Source organism: Callionymus lyra, chromosome 16, assembly GCF_982586985.1.
Source record: "Callionymus lyra chromosome 16, fCalLyr1.hap1.1, whole genome shotgun sequence".
Taxonomy (NCBI): Eukaryota; Metazoa; Chordata; class Actinopteri; order Syngnathiformes; family Callionymidae; genus Callionymus; species Callionymus lyra.
In genome coordinates, this window is record NC_141833.1 from 25,265,230 (window position 1) to 25,292,729 (window position 27,500).

The 27,500-nt window shown below is 38.5% G+C and overlaps 1 protein-coding gene across 1 annotated transcript in view; it reads left to right on the forward strand.

Annotated features, from left to right (window-relative positions):
• Window positions 1-27,500, forward strand: part of agap3 (ArfGAP with GTPase domain, ankyrin repeat and PH domain 3) — a 114,418-nt gene that overhangs the window by 10,561 nt on the left and 76,357 nt on the right. The window contains exons 2-10 of the mRNA XM_087810675.1: window positions 408-466; window positions 3,038-3,125; window positions 5,385-5,470; window positions 7,088-7,229; window positions 8,031-8,165; window positions 8,232-8,359; window positions 9,172-9,324; window positions 12,059-12,142; window positions 23,124-23,228. Coding sequence (XP_087666801.1) covers window positions 408-466; window positions 3,038-3,125; window positions 5,385-5,470; window positions 7,088-7,229; window positions 8,031-8,165; window positions 8,232-8,359; window positions 9,172-9,324; window positions 12,059-12,142; window positions 23,124-23,228 — 980 coding nt within the window. The remainder of the gene's footprint in view (window positions 1-407; window positions 467-3,037; window positions 3,126-5,384; window positions 5,471-7,087; window positions 7,230-8,030; window positions 8,166-8,231; window positions 8,360-9,171; window positions 9,325-12,058; window positions 12,143-23,123; window positions 23,229-27,500) is intronic.

Genomic DNA, 27,500 nt, shown 5'->3' on the forward strand with positions numbered 1-27,500 from the left:
TATTTAACTTGAAACTGATGTTTTTTATTTGACCTTCATTAAATATTTACTTTTACTTTCAAGTCTTTTTCGATTGTGAAAAGATAAAAGTGACAAATTGCAGGAAATAAACGAGTAAAATGAAAAGAAATAAAATCTATATTTTAGTTAATCCTGTTTATTTCATGAGATAGATTTATATCATAATGTTTTCATTGAAACAAGTGATTTATTTGATGTTTTCATTGGTTTATAAATGTGTTTATAAATGTGTTTATAAATGTGTTTATAAATGTGTTTATAATTGTGTTTATAAATGTGTTTATAAATGTGTTTTTAAATGTGTTTATAAATGTGTTTATAAATGTGTTTATAACGTTGAGAAGATAAATAAACTTAAATAACGTGAATCTTTCTTCTTCTCTCAGACTCGTTCGTCAACAGCCAGGAGTGGACGTTGAGTCGCTCGGTGCCAGAACTGAAAGTGGTGAGTTGTTGTCAGTTGTTGTCAGTTGTTGTCAGTTGTTGTCAGTTGTTGTCAGTTGTTGTCAGTTGTTGTCAGTTGTTGTCAGTTGTTGTCAGTTGTTGTCAGTTGTTGTCAGTTGTTGTCAGTTGTTGTCATGAAAGCAGCGAGTCGTTCGTTAGCATCACAGACAATTACTGGCCTGTTCTAATGACCCGTCGCCATGGAGACGCAGCTGAGGCGGACCACGAGTGACAGATCTGGGCTACAGTCGCACATCCTGGTCTCAGTGAACACAAGTGGAGCACACTACACTACACACAAGCTACTCCAACTACACACAAGCTACTCCAACTACACACAAGCTACATTAACAACACACAAGCTACTCCAACTACACACAAGCTACATTAACAACACACAAGCTACATTAACAACACACAAGCTACTCCAACTACACACAAGCTACATTAACAACACACAAGCTACTCCAACTACACACAAGCTACTCCAACTACACACAAGCTACTCCAACTACACACAAGCTACATTAACAACACACAAGCTACTCCAACTACACACAAGCTACTCCAACAACACACAAGCTACTCCAACTACACACAAGCTACTCCAACTACACACAAGCTACTCCAACTACACACAAGCTACATTAACAACACACAAGCTACTCCAACTACACACAAGCTACATTAACAACACACAAGCTACATTAACAACACACTAGCTACTCCAACTACACACAAGCTACATTAACAACACACAAGCTACATTAACAACACACAAGCTACTCCAACTACACACAAGATACTCCAACTACACAGAAGCTACATTAACAACACACAAGCTACTCCAACTACACACAAGCTACTCCAACTACACACAAGCCACTCCAACTATACACAAGCTACTCCAACTACACACAAGCTACATTAACAACACACAAGCTACTCCAACTGGACACAAGCTACTCCAACTACACACAAGCTACATTAACAACACACACGCTATTCCAACTACACACAAGCTACTCCAACTACACACAAGCTACTCAAACTACACACAAGCCACTCCAACTATACACAAGCTACTCCAACTACACACAAGCTACTTCAACTACACACAAGCTACGTTAACAACACACAAGCTACTCCAACTACACTCAAGCTACACCAACTACACACAAGCTACTCCAACTACACACAAGCTACGTTAACAACACACAAGCTACTCCAACTACACTCAAGCTACACCAACTACATTCAAGCTACACCAACTACACACAAGCTACTCCAACTACACTCAAGCCACTCAAGCTAAACTCAAGCTACACCAACTACACACAAGCTACTCCAACTACACTCAAGCCACTCCAGCTACACTCAAGCTACACCAACTACACACAAGCTACTCCAACTACATTTAAGCTACGCCAACTACACTCAAGCTACGCTCACAACACAAAAGCTATGCTGACAACACACAAGCTACGCTGACAACACACAAGCTATGCTAACAACACACAAGCTATGCTAACAACACACAAGCTATGCTAACAACACACAAGCTACGCTGACAACACACAAGCTACGCTAACAACACACAAGCTATGCTAACACACACAAGCTATGCTAACAACACACAAGCTACGCTGACAACACACAAGCTATGCTAACAACACACAAGCTACGCTGACAACACACAAGCTATGCTAACAACACACAAGCTATGCTAACAACACACAAGCTACGCTGACAACACACAAGCTACGCTAACAACACACAAGCTATGCTCACAACACACAAGCTATGCTCACAACACACAAGCTATGCTAACAACACACAAGCTTTGCTAACAACACACAAGCTACGCTGACAACACACAAGCTATTCTAACAACACACAAGCTATGCTAACAACACACAAGCTATGCTAACAACACACAAGCTACGCTGACAACACACAAGCTATGCTAACAACACACAAGCTACGCTGACAACACACAAGCTACACTGACAACACACAAGCTATGCTAACAACACACAAGCTATGCTAACAACACACAAGCTATGCTAACATCTTGATGCTCAACAAACAAAGACATGTAGATCAAAGCTTTAGAAACGAACGAATCACAGAAAAGCTCCAAACACTGAAATCACGTTAATTGTGTTAAATAAAGAATCAAATCTCGTTCTTTAAATTTCAAAGAGTTCAAGAAAACGACACATTATTGTGTGTTTTGTTGTGAGAAGTTTCTTCAAACCAGACTCAACGACCTTTGACTGACACTTCTTGAGTAAAGCGATGTTTGATACAAACTTTTGAGCAATAAAAACATAAAAGATTTAAACAAAACTTTAACTTGAATTATTATTATTTCTCGATAAAGTTTTAAATGTAGTTTAACTTGAAGAGTTTAATTAACAAATGATTTAATCTAGTTTTAAACATTTCAACTCATGAAGGAATCAAACATCAAAGAAGTTTCTCTCGTTGATTGACAGCATTGAATATTTAAAAGTCATCATGAAATAATCAATAATAAAAACATTAAACTTCTGCTTCTGATTTGCAGGGCATTGTGGGAAATCTGTCCAGCGGGAAGTCTGCTCTGGTGCATCGATACTTGACAGGAACGTACGTGCAGGAGGAGTCACCAGAAGGTATGGTAGCAACATTAGCAGCATTAGCATCTTTAGCATCATGAGCATCACTAACAACATTAGCAACATGAACAACATTAGCAACATGAACAACATGAACAACATGAACAACATTAGCAACATGAACAACATAAGCAACATAAGCATCTTAAGCAACATTAGCATCTTTAGGAACCTTAGCATCATTAGCATCATGAACAACATGAACAACATTAGCAACATGAACAACATTAGCAACATGAACAACATTAGCAACATGAACAACATGAACAACATGAACAACATGAACAACATTAGCAACATGAACAACATAAGCAACATAAGCATCTTAAGCAACATTAGCATCTTTAGGAACCTTAGCATCATTAGCATCATGAACAACATGAACAACATGAACAACTTGAACAACTTGAACATTAGCAACATGAACAACATTAGAAACATTAGCAACATGAACAACATTAGCAACATTAACAACATTAGCAACATTAGTATCTTGAGCAACATAAGCATCTTTAGCAACCTTAGCATCGTTAGCATCATTAACAACATGAACAACATATACAACATAAACAACATTAGCAACATGAACAACATTAGGAACATAAAACATTAGCAACATTAGCATCTTAAGCAACCTTAGCATCATTAACAACATTAGCAACATGAACAACATTAGCAACATGAACAACATGAACAACATGAACAACATGTACAACATGAACAACATGAACAACATGAACAACATGAACACTATGAACAACATGAGCAACATGAACAACATGAACAACATTAGAAACATGTACAACATTAGCATCATTAGCATCTTTAGCATCACTAACAACATTAGCAACATGAACAACATTAGCAACATGAACAACATGAACAACATGAACAACATGAACAACATTAGCAACATGAACAACATAAGCAACATAAGCATCTTAAGCAACATTAGCATCTTTAGGAACCTTAGCATCATTAGCATCATGAACAACATGAACAACATGAACAACATGAACAACTTGAACATTAGCAACATGAACAACATTAGAAACATTAGCAACATGAACAACATTAGCAACATTAACAACATTAGCAACATTAGTATCTTGAGCAACATAAGCATCTTTAGCAACCTTAGCATCGTTAGCATCATTAACAACATGAACAACGTATACAACATAAACAACATTAGCAACATGAACAACATGAACAACATGAACAACATGAACAACATGAACAACATGAACAACATTAGCAACATGTACAACATTAGCATCATTAACAACATTAGCAACATTAGCAACGTGGAAAAACATTAGCAACATGAACAACATTAGCAACATTAGCAATGTGAACAACATTAGCAACATGAACAACATTAGCAACATGAACAACATTAGCAACATTAGCATATTTAGCAACATTAGCATCATTGACAACATTAGCAACATTGTTGAGTCTATACTAGTAACGTCAGTACTTTTATCATCTGTTTATTCTTCCTCAGATTAAGTCAGTTGTTGGTGTTTGTTGTAAATTAAACGATTCATCAGAAAAACAAGTAGTTTTGGTTCAAACGATGAACGACAAACATTCTCAGCCTGCAGCAGAAGTAACGGCTGTTGCTATGGTAACAGTGATGTGTGTCAGAGATTCTTGTGAAACCAAAGGTTCAGCATTTACTCGTGTATCCTCTTGTGCTCAGCATCGTGTCACGGAAGTGACGAGTTCCAGTCAATCTGTGTCGCACCTGCAGCTCCTGCAAGTCACGTGACTCCTGTGGACGTCACATGACACGAGTGATCACATGACGTCACATGACACGAGTGATTAGCACTTGTTAGCATGTGAGCTAGCTCAGGTGTGTTGTTAGCATGTGAGCTAGCTCAGGTGTGTTGTTAGCATGTGAGCTAGCTCAGGTGTGTTGTTAGCATGTGAGCTAGCTCAGATGTGTTGTTAGCATGTGAGCTAGCTCAGGTGTGTTGTTAGCATGTGAGCTAGCTCAGGTGTGTTGTTAGCATGTGAGCTAGCTCAGGTGTGTTGTTAACATGTGAGCTAGCTCAGGTGTGTTGTTAGCATGTGAGCTAGCTCAGGTGTGTTGTTAGCATGTGAGCTAGCTCAGGTGTGTTGTTAGCATGTGAGCTAGCTCAGGATGCTAACTCTGTTCATCTCTTCACTGAAACTGTTGATGTTTATAAGTTAGTTGTGTCTTCATGCTGTGACATCACTTCCTCTCACCTGTTTCCTCCGCAGGCGGTCGATTCAAGAAAGAAATCGTGGTCGACGGACAGAGTTACCTGCTGCTGATCAGAGATGAAGGAGGACCACCTGAGCTGCAGGTGAGGAACATCTCAAGGTCATGAGGTCACTGTCACTGTTTAAAATTATTTCATGTCTTGAATTTGTTATTATTTAATATTAATTTATCTTTTTAAGAATAAATCTGTGTCTCAGTGAAGATTAGAATATAAATCAAATTCTAAAGTTCAAACAGTTCAAACTGTCTGAATGTTGATGTTGGAAGAATCGATTGATCGATCGATAATTGATCGATAGTTTATCGATCCTGGAGAAGAAACCTTCAGTGAGCTCGAGCTCTAGCGCCCTCTGGTGGTGAACGAGCGATGTGCTGTCACGTGAGGACCAGAGGAGTTACACTCAAGTGACGTCAGCACAGGTGGTCATAATGTATTTATTGATTAACTGATGTAGAAGCTTCAGTCGTGACGTCATTCACACAGAACGTGTTTCTTCTGCTGTTGCTTGAACTGTAACGTTGCCACACCGCCCTCTAGTGGTCGTTTGGTTGAACTTTTTTTTACTGAAGTTGGTGTTATTGTGTGTTTGTTTATGTTTTTATTTACATTTAAAAGGTTATAATTAGTTGATTTCATTCTCAAACTGAATTTAAACAAAATACTTCATTAAAGATTATTTTTATAATTAAATAAAAATCATAAAACAAATCATGAAGCAGTTTTTTATATATTTTTAATCAGGTTAGTAGATTAAATTAGTTCTTAATGTGTTCGTTATTCAGTTTAACTTTGTTGTTTAAATGACTTTAAATGACACAAATAAGTTTTAAAAACACATTTGTTTTATGTTCAATATTGACATATTTTCTTGATTATTTAACATTTATTTCCATTAACCTCTTCTGTGTTTCTCCTCTTTATTAACTATATTAACTATATTAACTATATTAGGTTAGAAATGGACAAAATAGACCAGTAAATGTTGAATGTTATTTTAATTAATTTAAAATGTTGATTCAATATTTAATGTAATATTTATCATTAATGTATTAAAGTGTGTGTTTGATTCACAGTAAGAAGTGAAGAAGATAAAAGTGTTTTTATAATAAGTTTACATGGAAGTGACGAAAACAAGTTGATTGTTGGAGCAGGTGTAATAATAATAATAATAATTATTATTATTATTATATTAATAATAATAATACTAATAATAATAATAAAAATAATAATTATATTAATAATAATAATAAATAATAATTATATTAATAATAATAATAATGGTTATAGTAATAATATAATAATAATAATAAAAATAATAATTATATTAATAATGATAATAATAATAATGGTTATAGTAATAATATATATATAATAATAATTGTAATAATAATAATTGTAATAATAATAAAATAATAGTGATAATATAATAATAATAGTAATAATATATTAATATAATATAAAATTATAATAATAGTAATAATAAATAATAATAATAATAGTAAAAATGTAATAATATTATTATTATTATTGTTATAATAGTAATAATAACAATAATAATGATAATTCTAATAATAATAACAATAATAACAATAATAATATAATAAAAAAAAAAAAAAAACAATAATAATACTAGTTTTGAGGTGATGAGGATCTTCAGCCGTGTGTGTCGTGACAGCGAGTCGTGTGTTTCGTCCACAGTTTGCCGCCTGGGTGGACGCCGTCGTGTTCGTCTTCAGCCTGGAGGACGAGATCAGCTTCCAGACCGTCTACAACTACTTCCTGCGTCTCTCCAGCTACAGAAACACAGCCGAGGTCCCGATGGTTCTGGTCGGAACACAAGGTGTCGATAAAGTTTATTCAAATCTGTTTATCCATTCCTGTGACCTGTTGGTCAGAAGCTGCTGCCCTTGAGCAACGCATGAAGGTTTTAGATGATTATTGTTATTGTTATTGTTATTGTTATTGTTATTTTTATTTTTATTGCTATTATTATTATTATTATTATTATTATTATTAATAATATTACTATTATTATTATTATTATTGTTATTGTTATTGTTATTGCTATTATTATTATTATTATTATCATTAATATTACTATTATTATTATTGTTATTGTTATTATTATTTTTATTGTTATTATTGTTATTGTTATTGTTATTTTTATTGTTATTATTATTGTTATTATTGTTATTGTTATTGTTATTGTTATTTTTATTGTTATTGTTATTATTGTTATTGTTATTTTTATTTTTATTGTTATTATTATTATTGTTATTGTTATAATTCTTGTTATTGTTATTATTATTATTATTATTATTATTTTTATTGTTATTATTATTTTTATTGTTATAATTATTATTATTATTATTATTGTTATTGTTATTATTATTATTATTATTGTTATTATTATTATTATTATTATTATTATATATTTATAATCTCTTTATATTCAGTTTATTTTTCTCTTTGTTTCTATGAAACTTTACGTTTATATTCAATTGATATAAAGATTATTTGAAGTTAATATCCATCAGTTGTTTCACGACAAACACACAACAAACACACAAACAATTCTCCTGAGGGATCAATGAAGTTCTACGTAAACCCAGAGGTCAAGGGTCGTTCTCCGGTGTTGCAGACGCCATCAGCGCGGCGAACCCTCGTGTGATCGACGACTCTCGCGCCAGGAAGCTGTCCAACGACCTGAAGCGCTGCACCTACTACGAGACCTGCTCCACCTACGGACTCAACGTGGAGAGAGTCTTCCAGGACGGTGTGTAGACCTGCAGAGGTTCAGCTGCCAGAGTGTGTTCCTGACCTTCAGGTGCTTCATGTGCAGTGGCTCAGAAGGTCGTGGCCTTGAGGAAGAAGCAGCAACTGTCCATCGGTCCCTGCAAGTCTCTGCCCAACTCACCGAGTCACTCGTCTGTTCCTGCAGCTTCACTTCCTGCCGTTCATCTCAACCAGGTGAGACTCCAGGTCGCACTCTGACGCAGGAACCACTGATCATCCTGTTTGCTTCTGTTCCCTCCTTCTCTCTCTCTCTCATTCTTTTTTCTCTCCCTCTCTCTCCTCTCTCTCTCCCTCTCTCTCTTTCTTTTTTTCTCTCTCTCTCCTCTCTCTCTCTCCTCTCTCTTTCTTTTTCTCTCTCTCTCTCTCCTCTCTCTCTCTCCCTCTCTCTCTCTTTCTTTTTTTCTCTCCCTCTCCTCTCTCTCCCTCCCTCTCTCTCCTCTCTCTCTCTTTCTTTTTCTCTCTCCTCCTCTCCCTCCCTCCCTCCCTCTCCCTCCATCTCTCCCTCTTTTCTCCCTCACTCTCTCCCTCTCCTCCTCCCTTTCTCCCTCACTCTCTCCCTCTCCTCCTCCCTCTCTCTCCCTCCATCTCTCCCTCTTTTCTCCCTCACTCTCTCCCTCTCCTCCTCCCTCTCTCTCCCTCTCTCTCTCACTCTCTCCCTCTCCTCCTCCCTCTCTCTCCCTCCATCTCTCCCTCTTTTCTCCCTCACTCTCTCCCTCTCCTCCTCCCTCTCTCTCCTCTCTCTCTTTCTTTTTCTCTCTCTCTCTCTCTCCCTCTCTCTCCTCCTCTCCCTTTCTCTCTCTCTCTCTCTCTCTCTATCTCCCTCTCCCTCTCCCTCTCCCTCTCTCTCTCTCTCCCTCCCTCTCTCTCTCTCTCTCTCTCTCTCCCTCTCTCTCTCTCTCTCTCCCTCTCCCTCTCTCTCTCTCTCTCTCTCTCTCCCCTCTCTCTCTCTCTCTCCCTCTCTCTCCCTCTCTCTCTCTCCCTCTCAGTCGGCCAATGGCAGCGGTGCGTTCAGCGACTACTCGTCCTCGGTGCCGTCGACCCCGAGCATCGGTCAGCGCGAGATGCGTGTCGAGCCGATCTCGTCGAACACGCCGACTCCGGTGCGCAAACAGTCCAAGCGTCGCAGCAACATCTTCACAGTAAGTGTGCGACAGCTGATGCAGAGCAACACCCACTCGCACTACTAGACTCCGCCAGCAGGGGGCGCGCCTCTGCCGCTGTTGTCAGGACGACGGGCAGGCCAGACCAATCGAAGCCAGAGTCACTTAGATCAACACTGTGGAGCACTTTTGTAAACAATTGGATTTGAGTTCAACATTCTTCCCTCGTTTATGTCCAGACTTTGTTTTCACGCCACGGTTGCCTCTGAAAAACTAGTCGACCCAAATCTGACCCGCAGACCCTCGCGCCCGCCTTGACCCCGCCTTGACCCCGCCCTGACCCCGCCCTGACCCCGCCCTGACAGCTGTGATGTGTGACCTGGTGCCCCTCCTCCTGAACTCAGCCTCTCACCTGAACTGATCTCATGTAGCCTCATGACTGACCTTCACACGCGTCAATCAAACTTTATTTAAACACAGGTGTCGACAAAAACACTCTCTGGTTTTGAACCGACGATCGTTTTTCTCTTCTCGCGCAAACAAACGTTCATCATATATACGCAGCAACAGACACATGGCAGTGACGCTCGTCTGACACCGGGGGAGCCAGAGATCACATGTTGGATCTCTTGTTTGGGGCTTTAATGGAGAGTTTGAATCCCACTGAGTCAGAAACTGATAAATATTACTTTAACCAACATTTTTAACCTTAAGAATGGAATTATTGTCTTTATCTTTTCATTTGTTTACATTTGTGAACAATAAACAACTTGTGTTTTTATTTGAAGGATAACTTTTGATTTTGTGTTAAAAAGACACAAATACAGACATAAAAACTGAATGAATGATTCAAACATAAAGAACACTAGTTCCACATATATATGTATAAATATATAAATATACAATAAAACATATAAACAGTTATTTCACACTTGAACGAATCATCCGTTCGGATCGACTCGAGTCACTCGACGACCAACACGTTGAGCTACATGAGATCCGTCATGTTCTGGTCCTCCTCAGAGTTCCATCCCTCCATCCCTGCTCCTCCTCTCCTCCTCCTCCATCCCTGCTCCTCCTCTCCTCCTCATCTCTGCTCCTCCTCCTCCTCCTCCTCCTCCTCCTCCTCCTCTCCCATCACTCCAGCTCTGGAGGCTGCGACGGCTGACGTTCTAGCTCCTCCCTGATGTTCTAGCTCCTCCCTGATGTTCTAGCTCCTCCCTGTTGTTCTAGCTCCTCCCTGTTGTCTCCCTCCTTCCCCGCCAGGTAGTGACTAACCATGTCCACCAGGACGCGCTCCCGGTCCGCGTCATGGAGGCCAAGCACGCCACCTACCCGGTGTGGGTGCCGGAGTGGCAGGCGGAGCGAGAGTTTCAGCTCATGACCTTCTGAGGAGGCGCCGGCGAGGGTGGGCGGGGGAGGCGGGTGAGGAGGCGAGGGAGTCTTGACATGACATTGACGCTTGTAAGTAGTTTGATCACGAGACGGAGAAAACCTTGTGACACCGGGACTCAAACCTCCACCAGAGGGCGCCAGTCTGAGAGGAAACATCTCATTCGTGTTCCTTCTTTGGAATGAACTTGTGATTCAATGCTCATCCCTTCTGTTGTCATGCTCATCCCTCACCACTAGATGGCGGCACAATACACCTAATTCTTTCCCAGCGCTTCCATGTTCAATAACTTTTTTGTAACTTTGTCTCTTTTGGTGTCGACAAGCACAGAGAACTTTTCTAAGAGCCGCCCTCATATATGGATGTTGTTCTGTTGCTCATCCCATCCTGTCTCTCAAGTACGGCTACGGAATAATAACGTTATGACACTGTTTTGCAGATTTGTGCTTCTGTTTCCAACCTTTCGTCAACAAAAAGGGCTTTCCAACTCCTTCCTTAGAGGACGGTTTAAAGTGCTGGAGGGAGAGAGGGATGAGGGAGGAGAGGGAGACAGTGGTTCTCAGAGCGTAGGCTAGAGGGAGGTTGAGGAAGCATCGCTCGTCACACACTCACACATGTTGGACCGACGGACTCTTCATCTCGTCCGGACTCAAGGATTCTCTTCTTTTCTCTTTTCTTTGGTGAAACGCTGTCGTTAGACTAGTTTTATGAAGGCCTTCATAAAAGCTCAGCGACGTGAATGTTCGGCTCATGGGTTCTCGTCCTGGTATCTGCTGTATCTCGTGTTGTGCTCGCGCTGGACGAGGCGTCTATACTTTGATGGAACTGCAATGTTGATATTTTGAAGTGACTCGTGACTTGCTTTGTATGGTGTCTGTATAGAAGCTCAAGTCATCCTGAAGAAATAAACTCTTGGAAACATCTCTGGGTGCGTCTGTGGTGACTGCTCTACTTCCTGCTTCCTGTCGGGCCTCGACCCTCTAACCTGCTCGTCCTCAGGTGTCACAGGTGGCGGCGCAGCAGCAATAACTCTTCCTTCCTTTGAGTGTGTGTGTGTGTGTGCCATGAACTGAGCGCCTCTCGCGACCCTGCAGGTCGTGGGGCCGCGACCCGGAAGGACTGGATGGTTTCAGGGCTGAGTCATGACTCGATGTGTCGTCTGTGTTGATCTCGTGGTCTTGGTTTGGTCTTTTGATTTCCTACTTGCACGTCGGTGTTCCTGCTGTTCGTGCTGCTGGTCTGCTTGTCTGTCGACGCTTCTTTTATCACTTTTGTTTTTGCAAGTTTGCCTCACACACTCACACACACACACACACACACACACACTCACACACACACACACGTGTCTCCTCGCTGACTCACTCTCTTGTTTTCTTGCAGTCGAGGAAAGCGAGCGAACAAGCGAAGACGGTCGACAGTAAAACCGACAGCATAGGCAGCGGACGAGCCATTCCCATCAAGCAGGTGAGTCTTAAGCTCCGCCCCCTCACCTCTCACGGCCTCAGGTGAGTGAAGGTTTCGTCGGTCTTAGCTGGAGTCCCAGCTACCCTGGGTGAGAGGCAAGTTGATCAACCTCAGTATGTGTTTGAACTGTGGGAGGAAACTGGAGTACCCGGAGTAAACAAACAAGCTGGAGCTGGAAGTGAACCAACAACCTTCGTCCTGTTGAAATATTTGATCGTTTTGATTGACAGTTAAACTTTCATCAGGTTTAACAAACTCTTGATTCGTTCATGAAGATATGATTTAATGGTTCGATCGACTCGTTCATGTTTTATGAAGATTTATATGTTTTTCTACAATTATTGTTTATTTGAAGTGTTTCTTTATAAATGTTCTCCAATGTATTTGATATTAAAATACAACTTCATTGCTGTGATTTAATAACATGAGCATGTTGTGTGTAAACGTTGTTTATTTATCATTATTTGTTTGTTTTTAGCTCAAGTCTCTTCTTCAGTTTGGCCACTAGATGGCAGCAGCTTAACATGAATCGCAGAAATCCATGACGCGCCGATAATAAAACAACCCAAAATATTCTATAATAATAACAACAATTGTTATCATTATGATTGTTATTATTATTAATAAGTTATGTTTGTCAATAATATTTGATGAATAAATTAAACGAGATAAAATAGTTTATTAACATAAACACTCATAGTTTGATTTTTCTTCACCTGGAATTATTTAATAACTTTGTAATAAATCATTATTTAATAATTTTATAATAAATCATTATTTAATAACTTTGTAATAAATCATTATTTAATAACTTTGTAATAAATCATTATTTAATAATTTTATAATAAATCATTATTTAATAACTTTGTAATAAATCATTATTTAATAATTTTATAATAAATCATTATTTAATAACTTTGTAATAAATCATTATTTAATAACTTTGTAATAAATCATTATTTAATAATTTTGTAATAAATCATTATTTAATAATTTTATAATAAATCATTATTTAATAACTTTGTAATAAATCATTATTTAATAACTTTGTAATAAATCATTATTTAATAACTTTGTAATAAATCATTATTTAATAACTTTGTAATAAATCATTATTTAATAATTTTATAATAAATCATTATTTAATAACTTTGTAATAAATCATTATTTAATAATTTTATAATAAATCATTATTTAATAACTTTGTAATAAATCATTATTTAATAACTTTGTAATAAATCATTATTTAATAACTTTGTAATAAATCATTATTTAATAACTTTGTAATAATCATTATTTAATAACTTTGTAATAAATCATTATTTAATAATTTTGTAATAAATCATTATTTAATAATTTTATAATAAATCATTATTTAATAACTTTGTAATAAATCATTATTTAATAATTTTATAATAAATCATTATTTAATAACGTTGTAATAAATCATTATTTAATAACTTTGTAATAAATCATTATTTAATAACTTTGTAATAATCATTATTTAATAACTTTGTAATAAACCATTATTTAATAATTTTGTAATCAATTATTATTTAATTACTTTGTAATAAAGTGTATTTAATATATTGTCGCTCATGATTAAACTCGTGAAATTCATGTCAATCATGTGTCAAGGTGTGTGTGTGTGTGTGCGTGCGTGCATGTGTGAGTGTGAGTGTGTGTGTGTGAGTGTGTGTGTGTGAGTGTGTGTGTCACTCAAGGCATCGTTGATAAGATCAAATAACAAAGACTTTTATCTACAAAGACTTTAAGAATCTTGACGTTTATTGAACAACAAGATCAGAGACAATGTGAGCTTAATTACACACACACACACACACACACACGCACGCACGCACGCACACATGCACACACACATCAGGCCCGACGATCCCCCGCTACACACACACAAACTCACACACACGCACACACACACACAAACTCACACACACACACACACACACACACACACACACACACAGGACAAACGATCCCCCAAAAACACTCTAAACACACAAACAGGCCAATCAGGCCAAACAACCCCCCCCCCCACAACACACACACGCACACACACACACTCTAAACGCAAAGAGAAACAATACACTTATTGTTGAGTTTTAACTTACAACTAGTGTGTTTATTGCACACACACAAACACACACACATATATATATATATATATATATATATATATATATATATGTATATATATATATATGTATATATATATATATATACACACAGACACACAAAGAATATTTCCTGGGACGCATCAACAAAGGACAGAAGATTGTATCTCGTGTGTAGATGTGACAATTGTACGGATGACAACCTGCTTGTGTCACGGTGTGTATGCGTGTGTGAATGTGTGTGTGTGTGTGCGTGAGTTTGTGTGTGAGTGTGTGTGTGTGTGTGAGTGTGTATGAGTGTGTGTGTGTGTGTGTGTGTGTGTGTGTGTGTGTGAGTGTGAGTGTGTGAGTGTGAGTGTGAGTGTGAGTGTGTGTGTGTGTGCATGTGTGTGTAAAGACACGTGATAATAATGGTCGACACAGACGGTCGATGCTGATGAATCTCCTGATCCAGCTATAGATCCTAAACGCTCCAGCAGATCAACACAATATTTACTTGTAAACATGCAAAGATGGCCGCCGGCCCCCCGGACCCCGCCTCACTGACCCGCCGTGATTAGAGACTCTTAAAGAGCCGCTTCTTATTGACTCATTTACGAGCCGTGAGTCGCTCGCCATCCATCAGGACGAGCAGCGATCGCGAGCCGACGGAACAAAAGTGTTTCCATCGATCGGATGTTTTTCTCCTCAAAACATCATAGTAGATCTTCCACTCACTTTAGACCCCCAGTGCAGATCTGTGTGAATCCACAAGACGACAGAGACCTTTAAGGAACCACGTGGGGGGAAGTCTCAGGGCAGACCGAGGACAGAGACTCTTGGATCAGAAGAAAAGTCTCTTTTCTGCAAGAATGTGTTTATTTCAGTTTCATGAGAAAATATTGAATCTGTTTAAGTTTCTTTTGTTGAAAGATTTTGAGACGAAAAAACTTTGAATCTCTTTCATTTTATCATTGAAGTAAAATTGATCAAAATGAATGTTTTTACTCGTTGAGTTTGATATTGTTATTGAAACCGAATGAAAAAGTACAACAAGCATAAATCAATAGAGTAGCAACAGTAGGAAATACCCAGAGACGTTTCAGACTATTGACTCATTATCAGGAAAGTCTCACATGTATCAGTAAAGTCTTCACATGTATCAGTAAAGTCTTCATATGTATCAGAAAAGTCTTCATATGTATCAGGAAAGTCTTCATATGTATCAGGAAAGTCTTCACATGTATCAGTAAAGTCTTCACAGGTATCAGGAAAGTCTTCACATGTATCAGGAAAGTCTTCACATGTATCAGTAAAGTCTTCACATGTATCAGGAAAGTCTTCATATGTATCAGGAAAGTCTTCACATGTATCAGAAAAGTCTTCACATGTATCAGTTAAGTCTTCACATGTATCAGGAAAGTCTTCACAGGTATCAGGAAAGTCTTCACATGTATCAGGAAAGTCTTCACATGTATCAGTAAAGTCTTCACATGTATCAGGAAAGTCTTCACATGTATCAGAAAAGTCTTCACATGTATCAGTTAAGTCTTCACATGTATCAGTAAAGTCTCACATGTATCAGGAAAGTCTTCACATGTATCAGTAAAGTCTTCACATGTATCAGTAAAGTCTCACATGTATCAGTAAAGTCTCACATGTATCAGTAAAGTCTCATATGTATCAGTAAAGTCTCAAATGTATCAGTAAAGTCTGACATGTATCAGTAAAGTCTCACATGTATCAGTAAAGTCTCACATGTATCAGTAAAGTCTCACATGTATCAGTAAAGTCTCACATGTATCAGTAAAGTCTCACATATATCAGTAAAGTCTCATATGTATCAGTAAAGTCTCACATGTATCAGTAAAGTCTCGAATGTATCAGTAAAGTCTCGAATGTATCAGTAAAGTATCACATGTATCAGTAAAGTCTCACATGTATCAGTAAAGTCTCACATGTATCAGTAAAGTCTCACACGTATCAGTAAAGTCTCACATGTATCAGTAAAGTCTCACACGTATCAGTAAAGTCTCACATGTATCAGTAAAGTCTCGAATGTATCAGTAAAGTCTCACATGTATCAGTAAAGTCTTCATATGTATCAGGAAAGTCTCACATGTATCAGTAAAGTCTTCACATGTATCAGTAAAGTCTCACATGTATCAGTAAAGTCTTCATATGTATCAGTAAAGTCTCACATGTATCAGTAAAGTCTCACATGTATCAGTAAAGTCTCACATGTATCAGTAAAGTCTTCATATGTATCAGTAAAGTCTCACATGTATCAGTAAAGTCTGACATGTATCAGTAAAGTCTCACATGTATCAGTAAAGTCTCGAATGTATCAGAAAAGTCTCACATGTATCAGTAAAGTCTCACATGTATCAGTAAAGTCTCACATGAATCAGTAAAGTCTTCACATGTATCAGTAAAGTCTTCATATGTATCAGTAAAGTCTTCATATGTATCAGTAAAGTCTCACATGTATCAGAAAAGTCTTCATATGTATCAGTAAAGTCTCACATTTATCAGTAAAGTCTGACATGTATCAGTAAAGTCTCGAATGTATCAGTAAAGTCTCGAATGTATCAGAAAAGTCTTGAATGTATCAGAAAAGTCTCACATGAATCAGTAAAGTCTCACATGTATCAGTAAACTCTCACATGTATCAGCAAAGTCTCACATGTAACAGTAAAGTCTCACATGTATCAGTAAAGTCTGACATGTATCAGTAAACTCTGACATGTATCAGTAAAGTCTGACATGTATCAGTAAAGTCTTCATATGTATCAGTAAAGTCTCACATGTATCAGTAAAGTCTCGAATGTATCAGTAAAGTCTCACATGTATCAGTAAAGTCTCACATGTATCAGTAAAGTCTCACATGTGTCAGTAAAGTCGTCATATGTATCAGTAAAGTCTCACATGTATCAGTAAAGCCTTCACACGTATCAGTAAAGTCTCACATGTATCAGTAAAGCCTTCACACGTATCAGTAAAGTCTCACATGTATCAGTAAAGTCTCAAATGTATCAGTAAAGTCTCACATGTATCAGTAAAGTCTCACATGTATCAGTAAAGTCTCACATGTATCAGTAAAGTCTCACACGTATCAGTAAAGTCTCACATGTATCAGTAAAGTCTCGAATGTATCAGTAAAGTCTCACATGTATCAGTAAAGTCTCGAATGTATCAGTAAAGTCTCACATGTATCAGTAAAGTCTCGAATGTATCAGAAAAGTCTCACATGTATCAGGAAAGTCTTCCTATGTATCAGTAAAGTCTCGAATGTATCAGTAAAGTCTCACATGTATCAGTAAAGTCTCACATGTATCAGTAAAGTCTCACATGTATCAGTAAAGTCTCACACGTATCAGTAAAGTCTCGAATGTATCAGTAAAGTCTCGAATGTATCAGTAAAGTCTCACATGTATCAGTAAAGTCTCGAATGTATCAGTAAAGTCTCACATGTATCAGTAAAGTCTCGAATGTATCAGAAAAGTCTCACATGTATCAGGAAAGTCTTCACATGTATCAGTAAAGTCTTCATATTTATCAGTAAAGTCTCATATGTGTCAGTAAAGTCTCACATGTATCAGTAAAGTCTCGAATGTATCAGTAAAGCCTCACATGTATCAGTCAACTCTCAAATGTATCAGTAAAGTCTCACATGTATCAGTAAAGTCTCACATGTATCAGTAAAGTCTCACATGTATCAGTAAAGTCGTCATATGTATCAGTAAAGTCTCACGTGTATCAGTAAAGCCTTCACACGTATCAGTAAAGTCTCACATGTATCAGTAAAGCCTTCACACGTATCAGTAAAGTCTCACATGTATCAGTAAAGTCTCAAATGTATCAGTAAAGTCTCACATGTATCAGTAAAGTCTCACATGTATCAGTAAAGTCTCACATGTATCAGTAAAGTCTCACACGTATCAGTAAAGTCTCACATGTATCAGTAAAGTCTCGAATGTATCAGTAAAGTCTCACATGTATCAGTAAAGTCTCGAATGTATCAGTAAAGTCTCACATGTATCAGTAAAGTCTCGAATGTATCAGAAAAGTCTCACATGTATCAGGAAAGTCTTCCTATGTATCAGTAAAGTCTCGAATGTATCAGTAAAGTCTCACATGTATCAGTAAAGTCTCACATGTATCAGTAAAGTCTCACACGTATCAGTAAAGTCTCACATGTATCAGTAAAGTCTCGAATGTATCAGTAAAGTCTCACATGTATCAGTAAAGTCTCGAATGTATCAGTAAAGTCTCACATGTATCAGTAAAGTCTCGAATGTATCAGAAAAGTCTCACATGTATCAGGAAAGTCTTCACATGTATCAGTAAAGTCTTCATATTTATCAGTAAAGTCTCATATGTGTCAGTAAAGTCTCACATGTATCAGTAAAGTCTCGAATGTATCAGTAAAGTCTCACATGTATCAGTAAAGTCTCGAATGTATCATTAAAGTCTCACATGTATCAGTAAAGTCTCGAATGTATCAGAAAAGTCTCACATGTATCAGGAAAGTCTTCCTATGTATCAGTAAAGTCTCACATGTATCAGTAAAGTCTCACATGTATCAGTAAAGTCTCACATGTATCAGTAAAGTCTCACACGTATCAGTAAAGTCTCACATGTATCAGTAAAGTCTCGAATGTATCAGTAAAGTCTCACATGTATCAGTAAAGTCTCGAATGTATCAGAAAAGTCTCACATGTATCAGGAAAGTCTTCCTATGTATCAGTAAAGTCTCACATGTATCAGTAAAGTCTTCACATGTATCAGTAAAGTCTTCATATTTATCAGTAAAGTCTCATATGTGTCAGTAAAGTCTCACATGTATCAGTAAAGTCTCACATGTATCAGTAAAGTCTCACACGTATCAGTAAAGTCTCACATGTATCAGTAAAGTCTCGAATGTATCAGTAAAGTCTCACATGTATCAGTAAAGTCTCGAATGTATCAGGAAAGTCTTCCTATGTATCAGTAAAGTCTCACATGTATCAGTAAAGTCTTCACATGTATCAGTAAAGTCTTCATATTTATCAGTAAAGTCTCATATGTGTCAGTAAAGTCTTCACATGTATCAGTTAAGTCTTCATATTTATCAGTAAAGTCTTCATATTTATCAGTAAAGTCTCGAATGTATCAGTAAAGTCTCACATGTATCAGTTAAGTCTCACATGTATCAGTAAAGTCTCACATGTATCAGAAAAGTCTCACATGTATCAGTAAAGTCTCACATGTATCAGTAAAGTCTCACATGTATCAGTAAAGTCTTCATATTTATCAGTAAAGTCTCATATGTATCAGTAAACTCTTCACATGTATCAGTAAAGTCTTCACATGTATCAGTAAAGTCTCACATGTATCAGTAAAGTCTCACATGTATCAGTAAAGTCTTCATATTTATCAGTAAAGTCTCATATGTATCAGTAAAGTCTTCACATGTATCAGTAAAGTCTTCACATGTATCAGTAAAGTCTCACATGTATCAGTAAAGTCTCATATGTATCAGTAAAGTCTTCATATTTATCAGTAACGTCTCGAATGTATCAGTAAAGTCTCACATGTATCAGTAAAGTCTTCACATGTATCAGTAAAGTCTTCATATTTATCAGTAAAGTCTTCATATGTATTAGAAAAGTCTCACATGTAATAGAAAAGTATCACATGTATCAGTAAAGTCTTCATATGTGTCAGTAAAGTCTCACATGTATCAGTAAAGTCTCACATGTGTCAGTAAAGTCTCACATGTATCAGTAAAGTCTTCATATGTATCAGTAAAGTCTTCATATGTATCAGTAAAGTCTCACATGTGTCAGTAAAGTCTCACATGTATCAGTAAAGTCGTCATATGTATCAGTAAAGTCTCACATGTGTCAGTAAAGTCTCATATGTGTCAGTAAAGTCTTCATATTTATCAGTAAAGTCTCATATGTATTAGTAAAGTCTTCATATGTATCAGTAAAGTCTCACATGTGTCAGTAAAGTCTCACATTTATCAGTAAAGTCTTCATATTTATCAGTAAAGTCTCATATGTATCAGTAAAGTCTCATATGTGTCAGTAAAGTCTCACATGTATCAGTAAAGTATTCATATTTATCAGTAAAGTCTTCATATTTATCAGTAAAGTCTCATATGTGTCAGTAAAGTCTCATATGTGTCAGTAAAGTCTTCATATTTATCAGTAAAGTCTCATATGTATCAGTAAAGTCTTCATATTTATCAGTAAAGTCTCACATGTGTCAGTAAAGTCTCACATTTATCAGTAAAGTCTTCATATTTATCAGTAAAGTCTCACATGTATCAGTAAAGTCTCACATGTATCTGTAAAGTCTCATATGTGTCAGTAAAGTCTCATATGTATCAGTAAAGTCTTCATATTTATCAGTAAAGTCTTCATATTTATCAGTAAAGTCTCATATGTCTCAGTAAAGTCTCATATGTATCAGTAAAGTCTTCATATTTATCAGTAAAGTCTTCATATTTATCAGTAAAGTCTCATATGTCTCAGTAAAGTCTCATATGTATCAGTAAAGTCTTCATATTTATCAGTAAAGTCTTCATATTTATCAGTAAAGTCTTCACATGTATCAGTAAAGTCTTCATATTTATCAGTAAAGTCTCACATGTGTCAGTTAAGTCTTCATATTTATCAGTAAAGTCTCACATGTGTCAGTAAAGTCTTCATATGTATCAGTAAAGTCTTCACATGTATCAGTAAAGTCTTCATATTTATCAGTAAAGTCTCACATGTGTCAGTAAAGTCTCACATGTGTCAGTAAAGTCTTCATATTTATCAGTAAAGTCTCACATGTGTCAGTTAAGTCTTCATATTTATCAGTAAAGTCTCACATGTGTCAGTAAAGTCTTCATATTTATCAGTAAAGTCTTCACATGTGTCAGTTAAGTCTTCATATTTATCAGTAAAGTCTCACATGTGTCAGTAAAGTCTTCATATTTATCAGTAAAGTCTTCACATGTATCAGTAAAGTCTTCATATTTATCAGTAAAGTCTCACATGTGTCAGTAAAGTCTTCATATTTATCAGTAAAGTCTCACATGTATCTGTAAAGTCTTCATATTTATCAGTAAAGTCTTGAATGTATCAGTAAAGTCTTCATATGTATCAGTAAAGTCTTCATATGTATCAGTAAAGTCTTCATATTTATCAGTAAAGTCTTCATATGTATCAGTAAAGTCTTCATATGTATCAGTAAAGTCTTCATATTTATCAGTAAAGTCTTCATATGTATCAGTAAAGTCTTCATATGTATCAGTAAAGTCTTCATATGTATCAGTAAAGTCTTCATATTTATCAGTAAAGTCTTCATATGTATCAGTAAAGTCTTCATATGTATCAGTAAAGTCTTCATATGTATCAGTAAAGTCTTCATATGTATCAGTAAAGTCTTCATATGTATCAGTAAAGTCTTCATATGTATCAGTAAAGTCTTCATATTTATCAGTAAAGTCTCACATGTGTCAGTAAAGGCTCACATGTGTCAGTAAAGTCTCACATGTATCAGTAAAGTCTTCATATGTATCAGTAAAGTCTCACATGTATCAGTAAAGTCTCACATGTGTCAGTAAAGTCTTCATATTTATCAGTAAAGTCTCATATTTATCAGTAAAGTCTTCATATTTATCAGTAAAGTCTCACATGTGTCTGTAAAGTCGTCATATTTATCAGTAAAGTCTCATATTTATCAGTAAAGTCTTCATATTTATCAGTAAAGTCTTCATATTTATCAGTAAAGTCTTCATATGTATCAGTAAAGTCTTCATATTTATCAGTAAAGTCTCACATGTGTCAGTAAAGTCTTCATATTTATCAGTAAAGTCTCACATGTGTCAGTAAAGTCTTCATATTTATCAGTAAAGTCTTCATATGTATCAGTAAAGTCTTCATATTTATCAGTAAAGTCTCACATGTGTCAGTAAAGTCTTCATATGTATCAGTAAAGTCTTCATATTTATCAGTAAAGTCTTCATATGTATCAGTAAAGTCTTCATATTTATCAGTAAAGTCTCACATGTGTCAGTAAAGTCTCACATGCGTCAGTAAAGTCTCACATGAAACCCTCTGAGGGCATCAGACCAGGATTAGGTTGATTGTCGGCCAACAGTCGGGGTCACGGGGTCGTCCTTCCTGAGGTGTTAATAGGGATCAGAACCGACACTCAAACGGATCTCATTGAACTGCTGCTCGGCTATAAAAGCACAAACATGTGACTCTGCTAATCCCTCATTAACCCCCGGGACCCCCTGGACCCCCCGGACCTCCTCACACAAGAGCCTCCGGACGCTCAGCAGCCTTCGTCGCCTCCAGCAGTGAAGCTGCTTTGTTACCTGGAGATAAGAGGCCGAGAGGGAAGACTTTGAAGAGGATCACAATCCTAATCCTGGATGATCAGGTCTTCAGGGGTTCAGGGTTCAGGGGAGCAGCTCCTTAAATATGATTGACGCCTCAGAACCCTCCACCAGATTCTATTGTCTTTAGTGTCTTTGGTTTGTGTGCTCGCTTTACTCCGGGTACTCCAGTCAAACACTCACTGAAGGTGTGTGTGATTGTGCGTCTGTTTTCATTTTTGTATGATTGTGTGATTGTTTGTGTGTGTGTGTGTCATCATAAGAAGTGTGATCACAGTAATCACACTTGTGTGTCTGTAATTGATGATTATGTTAGTGATGTTGACGTGTGTGTGTGTGTGTGTGTGTGTGTGTGTGTGTGTGTGTGTGTGTGTGTGTGTGTGTGTGTGTGTGTGTGTGTGTGTGTGTGTGTGTGTGTGCGTGTGCGTGTGTGTGTGATGTCACAGCTGATGTGTACATGAAGCTCATCAAGTGTGTTGTGTTTCAGGGGATCCTCCTGAAACGAAGCGGCAAGTCCTTGAACAAGGAGTGGAAGAAGAAATATGTCACTTTGTGTGATAACGGCGTCTTGACGTATCATCCCAGCCTACATGTGAGTCCTATAGTGTGTGTTTATACATGTGTGTGTCTGTGTGTGTACATGTGTGTGTGTGTGTGTTTATATATGTGTGTGTACATGTGTGTGTCTGTGTGATAACGGCGTCTTGACTTATCACCCCAGCCTACATGTGAGTCCTATAGTGTGTGTGTGTGTTTATACATGTGTGTGTCTGTGTGTGTACATGTGTGTGTGTGTGTGTTTATATATGTGTGTGTACATGTGTGTGTCTGTGTGATAACGGCGTCTTGACGTATCACCCCAGCCTACATGTGAGTCCTATAGTGTATGTGTGTGTTTATACATGTGTGTGTGTGTGTGTGTGTGTGTGTAAAGGTGTGTGTGTAAGGGTGTGTGTGTTAATATATATGCATGTGTGTGTTTATATATGTGTGCGTGCACGTGTGTGTAAAGGTGTGTGTGTGTGTGTGTGAGTGTGTGTGTGTGTGTGTGTGTGTAAAGGTGTGTGTGTGTGAGTGTGTGTGTGTGTGTGTGTGTGTGTGTGTGTTTGTGTAAAGATGTGTGGGGGTGTGTGTGCAAAGGTGTGTGCGTGCACGTGTGTGTAAAGGTGTGTGTGTGTGTGTGTGTGTGTGTGTGAGTGTGTGTGTGTGTGTGTGAGTGTGTGTGTGTGTGTGTGTGTAAAGGTGTGAGTGTGTGGGGGTGTGTGTGTGTAAAGGTGTGTGCGTGCACGTGTGTGTAAAGGTGTGTGTGTGTGTGTGTGTGTGTGTGTGTGTGTGTGAGTGTGTGTGTGTAAAGGTGTGTGTTTAAGGGTGTGTGTGTAAAGATGTGCACGTGTGTGTAAAGGTGTGTGTGTGTGTGTGTGTGTGTGTGTGTGTGTGTGTGTGTGTGAGTGTGTGTGGGGGTGTGTGTGTAAAGGTGTGTGCGTGCACGTGTGTGTGTCTCATTATCTCCTCGTGTGTGTGTGACAGTGGACGTTACTGTGTGTGTGTGCGTGAAGGTGTGTGTGTGTCTCATTATCTCCTTGTGTGTGTGTGACAGTGGACGTCAGTGTGTGTGTGTGTGTGTGTGTGTGTGTGTGGGTCTCAATGACCCTCCTGTTGTGATCATCAACTAATGGATGTGGTTCTGCTCGTGTGTTTCTAATGTTGTCGTCGCTCCATCATCGGAAGCTCGTCCATCTCTGTCGCTCCTGCTGCGTCGCTAATACTCGACTTAACACCTCGTCTTAACCTCAGAGCACGCGTGTGCGGCTGCACACGCAACATCCTGTCCGGTCTGAAGCACACGCGTGTGCGACGTCTGCTCAACGATCAGCACCAGAACAACAAACACAAGTTCTTCTGTCGTCACAAACATCGGGTTTTTGTGACGACAATGAAAAATCCTGACACGCCTCTGTCATGAAGGTCATGTGACTGTTGGTCATGTGACTGTTCCCATGACCAACAGTCACATGACCTTCATGATGATCACATGACTGTCGGTGTCACATGATCGACTGAAAGATGTTTTTTATCTCGAATTGAAAAATATAAAAACATTTCTTTCGAACAAACGTTTGTTGATAAACAAACTTTGACGTCTCATCCCAGCGGTGACGCCACTCGTCGAGGGTCGCGGTCCGCACACGTGTTGACGCTCCGGGAGGAAGTGAGCGCAGCATTAACAGGAAACAGCTTGAGCCGAGCAGTCGAGCGCAGACGACGAGCGAAGACGAGCAGCTTTAATTTCGCAGTCAGCCGAGCCACACAATCACCTTCTGTTAATTCTATCTGCGCATCAATTAAATTGTTTGTAGAAACTAATTGAATGCGACTTAATCACACATCGTAATGATCTCCACGCCTCCGTCGGCGCTTAATTCCAGCAGTAAAATGGAATGAAAGAGCGCCGGGTAATTAGTGAGGAGAGACTCAGGAGACACATGACGGCGAGCAGCGTTTGTGCTGAACGCCGGGATTTTCACCTTCGCTTCACGCGTGTGCGTCGCTGGGACACACACATATGTTGTAACACACACACATGCTGGGACACACACACATGTTGTAACACACACACATGCTGGGACACACACACATGTTGTAACACACACACATGCTGGGACACACACACATGTTGTAACACACACACATGCTGGGACACACACATATGTTGTAACACACACACATGCTGGGACACACACACATGTTGTAACACACACACATGCTGGGACACACACACATGTTGTAACACACACACATGCTGGGACACACACACATATGTTGTAACACACACACATGCTGGGACACACACACATGTTGTAACGCACACACATGTTAGGACACACACACATGTTGGGACACACACACATGCTGGGACACACACACATGTTGTAACACATACACATGTTGGGACACACACACATGTTGGGACACACGCACATGTTGGGACACACACACATGTTGGGACACACACACATGCTGGGACACACACACATGTTGTAACACATACACATGTTGGGACACACACACATGTTGGGACACACGCACATGTTGTAACACATACACATGTTGGGACACACACACATGTTGGGACACACGCACATGTTGTAACACACACACATGTTGGGACACACACACATGTTGGGACACACACACATGCTGGGACACACACACATGTTGTAACGCACACACATGTTAGGACACACACACATATTGGGACACACACACATGCTGGGACACACACACATGTTGTAACACATACACATGTTGTAACACATACACATGTTGGGACACACACACATGTTGGGACACACGCACATGTTGTAACACACACACATGTTGGGACACACACACATGTTGGGACACACACACATGTTGTGACACACGCACATGTTGTAACACACACATATGTTGTAACACACACACATGTTGGGACACACACACATGTTGTAACACATACACATGTTGTGATACACACACATGTTGTAACACATACACATGTTGTGATACACACACATGTTGTAACACACACACATGTTGGGACACACACACATGTTGTAACACATACACATGTTGTGATACACACACATGTTGTAACACACACACATGTTGTGACACACACACATGCTGGGACACACACACATGTTGGGACACACACACATGTTGGGACACACACACATGTTGGGACACACACACATGTTGTAACACATACACATGTTGTGACACACACACATGTTGTAACACATACACATGTTGGGACACACACATATGTTGTAACACATACACATGTTGGGACACACACATATGTTGTAACACACACACATGTTGGGACACACACACATGTTGGGACACACACATATGTTGTAACACATACACATGTTGGGACACACACACATGTTGTAACACACACACATGTTGGGACACACACACATGTTGTAACACACACACATGTTGGGACACACACACATGTTGTAACACACACATATGTTAGGACACACACACATGTTGTAACACACACATATGTTGTAACACACACACATGTTGGGACACACACACATGTTGTAACACATACACATGTTGTGATACACACACATGTTGTAACACATACACATGTTGTGATACACACACATGTTGTAACACACACACATGTTGTGACACACACACATGTTGTAACACACACACATGTTGTGACACACACACATGTTGTGACACACACACATGTTGTAACACACACACATGTTGTGACACACACACATGTTGGGACACACACACATGTTGTAACACATACACATGTTGGGACACACACACATGTTGGGACACACGCACATGTTGTAACACACACACATGTTGTGACACACACACATGTTGTAACACACACACATGTTGGGACACACACACATGTTGGGACACACACACATGTTGGGACACACACACATGTTGGGACACACACACATGTTGGGACACACATACATGTTGGGACACACACACATGTTGGGACACACACACATGTTGGGACACATACACATGTTGGGACACACACACATGTTGGGACACACACACATGTTGGGACACACACACATGTTGGGACACACACACATGTTGGGACACACACACATGTTGGGACACACACACATGTTGGGACACACACACATGTTGTGACACACACACATGTTGGGACACACACACATGTTGGGACACACACACATGTTGGGACACACACACATGTTGGGACACACACACATGTTGGGACACACACACATGTTGGGACACACACACATGTTGGGACACACACACATGTTGTGACACACACACATGTTGGGACACA